We start from the raw sequence: 10073 nt of genomic DNA on the forward strand, positions 1-10073 counted from the left end.
GGGTATACCATTCAATATAAGCTTTAACAAAAGAAGTGTGAAAATATGACTACTGGTTATTATTATATGTGCACCGGAAGAACAAATATTGACAGGTATTGTTGGATGTTAGGCCTTAATGATATTTATACACTGTAAACACCGTTAACTACAGCAACAGAGTAGCACCACCACCCAATCCCTTACCTAAAATAACTAGCACCCTTTATATTGACTTTCTAAATTGTAACTGTAAACCCTTTAATTAATAATTTACTGATGCTTTATAGAGCAGTTATAAGCCTTTAATAAGGACACGCTTTGGTTGCCAGATTGTAAAAAATTCCATTCTATTGACAAAATCCATTTTAACCAGTATTGTTTGTTGTCCAACCAGCTGCATGTTTGAATTTGTAATAGAAGTGTTTTGAGAGATGCTAAGGATGGGTGTCAAAATCTTTATTGAATTTAAAAGGATAAAGACCAGCCAAAGGGATTTTTTAAAACCTGGCAAACTAAATTGTTCCTATTAATGGGTTACAACTGATATATTATATGAATATGAAATTGGGGATTTTAGAAAATGTTGGACTGCTGCAGAAATATACTGATACCATTAGAAAGGTAAACATATACACTTATATACTATATAAATATATATACATAATATTACAGCATATATACACACATAATGTATGTATATTTATACACTCTTACTGTATGTGTATATATATGTATACAGTATATTGTATTAAACATGGCAACATTGAAGGAATGTAAAGGTATAATTTTCATATTTTAAATGTTCTGAACATGTAATAAACACATCCAGTTCATTTGCCCAATCAGCAAAAAACAGTGAGGAAGGGAGAGATCAAAATGTCTGTGTGTGATGAATGCAAGACTAGTCTATATTCATGATGTTCCATTTCCGGGATTGCTCTCCTTCTACTGAGGCTATTTTGCAGCAGCACCGTGGCCCTTAGCACTGCCAAACTGCTCCACCGCGCCGTGGAGGAAGGTCTGGCAATGCAAGACCAGTGCACGACTGTCCTCGGGTCGTTCATGTCAGCACATTTGTGATTCAAATCTGAATCGGAAGAAGACTTTTCAGAATGTGCAACACAACATCTGGGTCATAGCTATGTATTGAACATAGTTTTCTTTCCGCAATGCAGCCCACTCCTACCCACCCACAAACTCAGCAGAGTTTTACTACTGAAGCCTTGGCCAGAGAGAACAATAGATATCCTGAGGCTGAGAATGTTTTCTGGCCTACTTTTTAAGAATCTCAAGCTAAATCTGAAGTACGATCTACTGGGGCGGCTGTGGCTAGACTGGACCTGGCCAATCGGAAGGTTGGTAGGTCAATCCCTGGCCCTTCAGTCCCATGTCGAAGTGTCCTTGGGAAAGACACTCAACCCTGAGGGGCCCCCGATGCTGTGCCATCGGAGTGTAAATATGTGTGAGTGTTTATCTGATGAGCAGTCGGCACCTTGTACGGCAGCCTCGGCCATTGTGTGAATGTGTGTGAAGGGTTCCTGTAATATGTAAAAGATCTTTGAGTAGTTGTTGAGATTAGAAAAGCGCCAAATAAAAATTGTCCATTTACAGTCCATTACTGCTGAGATATCAAATATTTTTTGTGAGTGATTGAATATTGAAGCTGATGCATAAGATTGATATCAACAGTTGTCCTTGAAATGAGGAAGAATTCCGTTTTTATTAAGTTGGGTTCAACGAGGGACTGGCTGCATAGAAAGGAAGCAAAGAATACACTTAGCTTTTCAAAATGATCAGTGCTCAATCAACTTTAACATCTAAACTCAAGGAAAACACTTGGCTCAGCACTCATTCAATTCCTCCTCCTAGATATAACAAGTGTGGGTTTTCCCAAACACAATTTTTATTTGATTATGAAGCCGCAGAAATTCGTACTCATTTTTGATGAACACAAAAGAAATGTTATTTAGACTTTTTTGCAGATGTAGACTGATGTTTACGAGTAGATCCTGACGTTTCCACATTTTGGTTTGTCGTGGCCTCATTTTAGTCCTGGACATCAAAATAATCTATCACAGGCTCTTCCTTAACCATCTTCGACCAGGTGCCTCCACTCACGGCCCTGGCAGGAGAATCAAGAAGAAAAGGAGTAATTAGCTGAAAAACTAAAAACTAACAAGAACCAATGGGAACACATGATAAAAAAGGACACTTTAGCATGTTGTGGATATCCGGCTTGTGACCCTCTAGTCACAGAACAGTCTCCTTAACCACAGAAGAAGACTTACTTGCTGCTGTGCTGTTTGATATGAGCGATGGGAGGAGGGGCCCTCACATACATCTCTCTCTCGATCAGTGCTGTCAGGGTTGAGTTTGGACAGGCGGACTTTCCCCTGAGAAAATGTTCAAAATAACCAAATTCTTCAAATCCACAATCAACACTTTTATTTGAAATGACAAATTCCAGGCTGCATGTGTGTTACTGTTTGAATAAAGTCTTACTTTTGGGCTGTGATGACCACGTTGCGTTTGGGCTCGCTGTCGTAGCTCACGCTCTCCACGGTATAGACTTCGGCCAGCTCGTGGATGATCTTCCGGTGTTCTCTGTTCATGGGTGGAAAACAGTGGCTCCGCTTTGGCTGTTTTCCCTGCAAACATCAGTAATGCTTGAGCATTATGGATTTATACGGGAAAGCATTTCAAAGCCTCACTGATCTACTCTCCTGCTGCCCTTCGGTGACATTTCCATGTTGGGAATAAGTGGAGCTGGTGTTTCTATCATTCCACTACCTAAATAAACTGGGAGGTCAGGACTACTGGATGCAACACAAATCTGAAGGGTCGTGAAACAATAGGAAACACAAAATCTGATTTCATTTTTTCACACTCTTAGAAATCGTTCGTTTTCTTGTGAAATACTGGTTCATTTTACTATTCCAACCTCTTAAAAACGTCTGGGCTACTTTTGACGAGTGGCCCCTTAGTTCCACTTGAGGGAAATGGCGATGCTACAGCATGCAGCAATAACTTCGTGGCAACAGTTTGGGGACTACCCTTTCCTGTTTCTACCCCTGTGCAAAAAGCCAGGCCCATAAAGAAATAGTTTTCTCAGTCTGGTGTGGAAGAAAAGTGACTGGCCTGCCCAGAGCTCTGACTACAGTTTCATCCAACACCTTTGGGATGAACTGGAGCACTGAATGTCAGCCAGGCCTTATCGCACAACATCAGAGTCCAACCTAACCAACGCTCTTTTGGCTAAATGGTAACAAATCGCTGCAGCCAGGTTCCATAATCTGAAACCAGAAGCCTTCCCAGAGGAGAAGTGGAGGGTGGTGTAGCGGCATATTAATTCCTTTGGTTTTGACATGAGATGTTCCACAATCACATATGGGTGTAATGTGTGGATGTCCACGCACTTTTGAGCATGTGGAGTATGTTTTCTGTGGTGTGTCTGACCTTTTTTTTTTTAATAGTAGTGTACTAAATATGGAGAGGATAGGAAAACAACAACAGGCATATCTGCTAGAAGCTAATTTGAAAGTATGAAAGAAAAATTTTGATAGATGATAAAATGTAATAACCTCACTATGTCACTTTTGTGAAAGTAAAAGCCCACACAAGAAGGCCAAGAGCAAATAATGAAGTCAGTAAAGGCAGCACGGTCTGCAGCAACTTTAAAAAGGCGTGAGAAAATATGATAAAACCTTTCAAAAGCAGACTGAGGCAGAAAAGCTATGCAACCATGATTCATTGTTACAATGAAACAATGCTTTTTTAACATTTGGCAAAGAAACCAAAGCAACAGTGACCTTGACAGCCTCACTCCTGTTAGCATGAATGCATCCAACAAAGTTGAAAAAAGAATATGGAGAACATTTTCCTAACTGCCCCATGAGGTACCTACTAAAAACAGTTGGGTCAGAAAATAATGTACATTTTTAAAAATTATAATAGTGTATACAATAAATAATAGATTAATTAAAAAAAATGGGTGGTCTGATCAGGTAGGCGAAGGTTTTTTCCCTAAACCGACCAGTTTAAAGCAGCCCGTGCAAGTCACAGGGCAAAAAGTAAAGACTACTTATAGATCCTGAGGAACATTTTGCCCTGTGTTGTGCACCAGATGTTCCAACTCTGCCTTACAGCGTTGTATGGGAACTGACAGCCTGGGACATGAAATGACACTCCTTGGGGACAATAAAGTACAACCTGCCTTGATGCAAATTAGGGCTGCACGATATGAGGAAAAAATGTAATTGTGATTATTTTGAGATATATTATATTATATTGCGATAGGATTCACGATATTGAAGGGAATTATCATGTTTGTATCATTATTCTCATTTTCATTGATTAATATTAAATCTTTAAAAATTAAAATGATTGTAGTGTTATTTTTGCGAGGATCTGTACCAAACAAAGAGGTTTCCTGTAGTCTGTAGAATATGATTTGTATGCCGGGACGTCTGTGCAGCACCACAATACTTCATTCAGAGTGGTTTGACACATATGTTATCTTTAACAAATTTTGGCCGCCTGCGATTTGGATATTGCTCTAGTCCATTTTGCGATTTGGATAATATTGTGATTGATTGTACAACCCTAATACAAAATCAGTTAGATGCGTTAGTATTGAAATGTTCAGGTCAGAAGTTTGGGTTAAACAACGTGCAACTTTTAAACATTTGATCAGATTATCCTTAGTTCAGTTATTGTTGCCCAAGAGCAGCAGGCTCTCAACACAGCCACCAGAGGGAGCACAAGAGGTCCCCCAAACAGTCATTACCATTCTGGCACAAGGGATTCCTTATGTCATCTTACCTTATTAGCAAGCTCAACAAGATTCTTGATCTCCTCTTCTACTTCTGTGACAAATTTCAGGTCTTTTCTAAAAGAAAGGAGGAACAGAACATCTTTATTGTTTGGCTGTGGGAAGCAACAGCACAGGCAAGATTAACCAAATACTGACCATTTATAAATTGCACTAATAATAATAATAATAATAATAATAATGTGGTAAAACAGACAGACCTAGCATCCTCTTTGAGGCTGTCGCTGTATACAGACGTACAGCGGGCGTTGAAGGGGTCAGAAGACGAGTCTATCTGCAACGCCTCAGCCAAACGTCTGTTTCTCTCCAAAGTAGCACACTCTTGATCACATTCAAGCCTGAGAAAACAAAATGTGATTATTTATACATGCAGGCTGATTTTACATCAAATCTTTAAGTTGGACACCAATTCTCTGTACTAAAATGATTCTTATGAAACGGATAGCTCGGAGTTGCTGCTGTAATCCATTAAATGCATTACCTTTGATTGATTTATTTAAATATTAATGCAAAACCAAAAGTAATCACTCATAGTGAACAGGAAATCCATTTCTATGCAGAAGCACATTTAAATAATGTTTCATTGATTTAAAGAAGCTGCCCCGTGCCACGCCTTGCAACTGTACTAAAATCACTGCAGGGAATGGCCTTTCACGTCCATTTCCTCAGCCATTTTGTGTGCGTCACTTTCAGCAAATACTTTACATCAACAGCTTTGGCCGCATAATCATCGATTTCCTCCATTACTATACCTGGTCTGTTTCAGCTCCTTCTTAGTGAGGAAGGGGCCAATGTCCATGGAGTCACCGAGCTGCATGTCAGACAGTTTACTGGCCATGGCGATGGCTGCGTACCTGCGGTACAGAGGATTGAGGGACATTTCAACCACTTCACATTAAAAATTCAAACAGCTGAATACAGAAACCGTTTGAATGACCTCTGATATGAAGACGCTGCCTCTGTGCAGGCCACCATTTCCTTTCTTCGACCACAATCACACTGTAGAGCGACCTGTAAAAAAATAAAATTAAAAAAAAATAAGTGAAGAATCAAACTCCACTGCTAGCGTTATACGTGAGGGAATAGACTTCAGTCGGATGCAAAAGGTTGTTTTAAGGTGACAAATGGGTTGCTTTCTTGAATGTTGGATCCTACTAATGGGCGGCTGTGGCTCAGTGGTAGAGCGGTTGCCTGCCAATTGGAAGGTTGCCTGCCAATTGGAAGGTTGGTGGTTCGATCCCCGCCCCTGCAGTCATTGTCGAAGTGTCCTTGGGCAAGACACTGAACCCCGAGTTGCCCCCGGTGCTGCGCATCGGAGTGTGAATGTGTCTGAATGTGTATCTGATGAGCAGGTGGCACCTTGTACGGCAGCCCCGGCCACAGTGTATGAATGTGTGTGAATGGTGAATGTTTCCTGTAGATGTAAAAGCGCTTTGAGCAGTTGTTAAGACTGGAAAAGCGCTATATAAATACAGCACATTTACATTTACATTTACTCGTGAAGAATTCCTGCAGCTGTGAAATGTCCCATTGTTTGTTGAGCTTTTGAATTTGGAGGACTGCCACTAAACTGTTCTTATATCATCCAAGTTAACTATATATAACAGTTACACAATATAACAGCAGATTCAATCAACTCCTGCTAGCCCACGTAAAGCTAAAAGGAACAGAAACAATACAAAGCTTGACTGTTGAACATAACGTTCAATAATTAAAGATTTGACACATTTTTACAACTGAATTTATTGACTAGAAATCCTTTTTCATCAGGGGAAAAAGGTTATTAAATTGAGGAGAAACTTTTGATGGTGTGAAAATATGCCTAAACTCCCCATGAATCCAAGCCTTGATGTAACCGCAACCATCTGCACAAACTTTGTAAGCTATATTTCAGCTACTGGAAGTCCAGCTGCTTTCAGTGGCGGTGTGCTGTACCTTGGCAGTGCAGGTGGTCCGTGGGCAGCTGCTGCCTTTATGACAGGGAGAGGAGCACGGGTGGCCACAGTCTGGACGAGGCAGCGCGCAGGGCTGCTGGCAGCTGCCTCCTGTCAAACACTCGCCCCGGTGGCAGATGCGTCTGCAGCGGTGCATTTCACAGGGCAGCGGCTTATTACATGTCAGGCCACATGAGATGTCTTGCAGATGACACGGGATGTTGCTGCGTTGCTGTAGGCCAAAATGGGTCACTTTAATCACAGGAATTAAAAAAAGGAAGGAAACAAGTTATGTAAATTGTCAGCTCAGGGGACGTTACCTCGTGCTTTCCCATGCACCATTTCTTAGTGAGATATGTGCAAGGTGGACACTTCTCTTCACTGTGGCAGTTGTGGAACACTAAATGAGAGATAAATGTTAAGACTCTCACGTACAGTTTATAACTGCAGTGTGAATGCTTATTCTTTTACGTCACCTGGGTGGTCACACTCGTGTCTTCTTGTACACATGTTTTTGCACTCTGGTGGCTTTGTGCCACAGGGAATGGGCGGGTACAAGACAGTGAGCCCGCAGTCACACGCCAGCTCATCAAAACCTACACACAGAAGGAATTTTGGGATACTACATAAGATATGAACTGTGTGGCAACATCTTGGCCAGAGATAATGCCACAAAAAGGACCAAAAAAAAGAGTCACAAAGATGATATAAATCCTCAAATTCGTTGTTTTTTAATTTGGCAAAATAACTATGTGGTAGTTCTGAGACTTGGCCTATAAAAAAAATACTGGGCTGTGGGACCACTAAAAACGCCTGCAGGACTCACTGGACTGCCAGCAGGGCTCACAGTTTCCACGGTGACAAGGCTCCTGGCAGCGATGGAGGCCACAGTTGAGCTTGTAGCCGCAGATCAGGTGGCACTTGTGCTCCACATTCTGGAAGGACAAACAGAAGCCAGTGACACCACCACCTATCGCTTAGCGCTGTCCCAATTACTAAACTTGAATTGCTATTTTGATTAATTGTAAGACCTTGAATTGAATTCAATATATAAGAGCTGTCAACACTTTGATTTTCAGATGTGTGCTGCAGGCTGTAATGAATTTGTGTCCCCTCCAGATGTAAATCTAGTCTCTTTGAGTCTAGGTTTCATTAGAACTCCCATAAACATGATGATTGTAGGTACTCTCAACCTTATATCTCTGTGCAGTTTTATTCAAGCACTTTATTTATACGCATTTGTCAGGTTAACTTGCCTACAGTGCTTACGGTGGAATAAAAGCACCAAGCATCATGTTTGCCACATGTTCAGTAGTCTCAAACCTTCTTATGTTATTAAAAAGAGTATCAAAAGTCAAAAATTACACCACCAGCATCGTCTCAACTTTAAGATCAATTTGTTTAATTCTATCTGCAGTTTGGACAGTATAAACTACACAAAATTGACAAAGAGTTACTGAATACTCACCACACAACAAAGCTCGCCGCACTTGTGTCGGCCACAGGAGCGCTTCTTGTTGCAGCGCTTCTCACAAGTGAAGACAAGCTCTTCTGGAATAGGAATAGTCAGAAGTGAAATACCAAGACAGTGTAAGTAGGTGGTGATCTCACATTTGTTCAATTTCCTCTGAGTTCGTTTAAATCTCACCTTCTTTTTGGATCGTTGCACATGGCACCTCCTAAAAAGCACAGATTTGTAATTCTTTGATATGATAAATAAAGCACAACTAATGACAGGGCACCAATGTGGAAGATCAAGATCTGCTGGTGTTTCTGCCTACCTTGGTCTTGGAGCCACATCTGCATCTGATAGTCGAGCTCAGGGAGCAGGGCCCGCAGCTGTCCTCGTGGCACAACTTCTTACACAGATGGATGGTGTCTGAAATAGCACAATTTCTTTGAGTCCCTCGGGATTGAAAAGAGCCCGACGGAAAACGGTGGAGGAAAAATAAAAACGTCAGAATATGCAAACAAATGTAAAACCCTACGGCTTAACAAGGTCTTCAGATGTGGATAAAGTCCTACATCATGACGTTGGATGGTTTCTCTTTGAATTCTCTGTAATTTTTGTAAACATTTTATGAACTCTGGGAATTTCAGTAAGCAAAACTGAAAATATTAAACCCATTGAAATCATACAAAATCACTTCATTAAAATGTCCTTTTCTTAAAGAGATGGTTTTAAATAGAATAAACTTCTAGAACCCAAATGCTTAAAATACTCAAATATTGCTATTAGACATTTTCCACATTTAAGAGCTTTCACACCTGTCATGTTTTAATATCCTGCACCTGGGTAGTTTCAGATATTGTGCAAGTGGCGATTTGGAGAATATCAAATCTCACAATATTTTTGACCCAAAACCTTGATATCGATCCCGCAGTGATACTGTAGTGTTGTCTATTGGAGCTTTCACAAAATAATTACACAATGGGATTTTGGATGAATAATCATCAGTAATGTGGATGTGATGACTAAGTGGGTAAAGGCAAACAATAGAACAATTACAACAGTCTGGTAAGTTCAAAAACTGACATCACCTTACTGTAATGCAGCCTTTAAAACCAGGAAAAGACACCACTTATGCCATATTACGCTATTACAATATCTAAGATCTTTGACGATATCTAGTCTCAAATCGCAATATCAATATAATATAGATACATTGCCCAGCTCTATGTGCAAGAATAGCTTCATTTCCCACCCTTAACCAATTACACTATGTCATTAGAAATTATTAACAATCTAGCGGGAGGGTGTGCACAAACCTGTACTTTTCCTGGTTAAGACACTTACCGCTGGAGCCACAAGCCAGAGGTTGGTTGCATGTCTTTCCACAGGAGGGGATGGCATCAGAGCAGCTCCGTCGCTCAGAGTAGCCCAGTTCCAGGAGTTTGGTCAGTGGTGTCTGACTGCAGGGACACGTTTTCACCAAGCTCGGGGAGCGTGGGCATGGCTGGCACGGATCGCGGTGGCACTTCTGCTGGCACCGGTGAGCTTTGCAGTTTAGCATCCTGAATGAAGTAAAGTAAGTGTCAGGCAGTGGTGAGAACTGTCTAACTGAAATAAAAAGCTTTATTATTAACAGAGGGTGGACATCATCAATGCAGCAAGGTCAGACTTACTTCCCGCATAATTTTTGACAGGAGAAATGTCCTGAGCCATCAAATCCATCTTTATCTGTGCCACACAGGACTTTACGAGTAGTAACATCACAGTAGCATACTAAAGAAAATAAAAACAGAAAACAATTAAATGAGTTCCTTAAAAGACCAGGCTGCCAAGTTTTAAAAAGAAAATTGGGGGGCAAGTTCTTTTTTTTTTT

At 40.8% G+C, this 10073-nt stretch overlaps 1 protein-coding gene across 1 annotated transcript in view; it reads right to left on the minus strand.

Moving 5' to 3' along the window:
- Window positions 1-1674: 1674 nt before the first annotated feature.
- nfx1 (nuclear transcription factor, X-box binding 1) overlaps window positions 1675-10073 on the minus strand; it is a 13396-nt gene continuing 4997 nt past the window's right edge. Inside the window, exons 8-23 of the mRNA XM_032503341.1 lie at window positions 9874-9973; window positions 9545-9762; window positions 8529-8626; window positions 8396-8426; window positions 8216-8298; window positions 7574-7682; window positions 7224-7343; window positions 7068-7147; window positions 6749-6979; window positions 5751-5824; window positions 5566-5667; window positions 5014-5151; window positions 4804-4870; window positions 2485-2630; window positions 2271-2375; window positions 1675-2104 (exon numbers count right to left, since the gene is read on the minus strand). Coding sequence (XP_032359232.1) covers window positions 2029-2104; window positions 2271-2375; window positions 2485-2630; window positions 4804-4870; window positions 5014-5151; window positions 5566-5667; window positions 5751-5824; window positions 6749-6979; window positions 7068-7147; window positions 7224-7343; window positions 7574-7682; window positions 8216-8298; window positions 8396-8426; window positions 8529-8626; window positions 9545-9762; window positions 9874-9973 — 1778 coding nt within the window. The 3' untranslated portion in view covers window positions 1675-2028. The remainder of the gene's footprint in view (window positions 2105-2270; window positions 2376-2484; window positions 2631-4803; window positions 4871-5013; window positions 5152-5565; window positions 5668-5750; window positions 5825-6748; window positions 6980-7067; window positions 7148-7223; window positions 7344-7573; window positions 7683-8215; window positions 8299-8395; window positions 8427-8528; window positions 8627-9544; window positions 9763-9873; window positions 9974-10073) is intronic.

This window comes from Etheostoma spectabile, chromosome 22 (genome assembly GCF_008692095.1).
Source record: "Etheostoma spectabile isolate EspeVRDwgs_2016 chromosome 22, UIUC_Espe_1.0, whole genome shotgun sequence".
In the NCBI taxonomy this organism is placed as follows: Eukaryota; Metazoa; Chordata; class Actinopteri; order Perciformes; family Percidae; genus Etheostoma; species Etheostoma spectabile.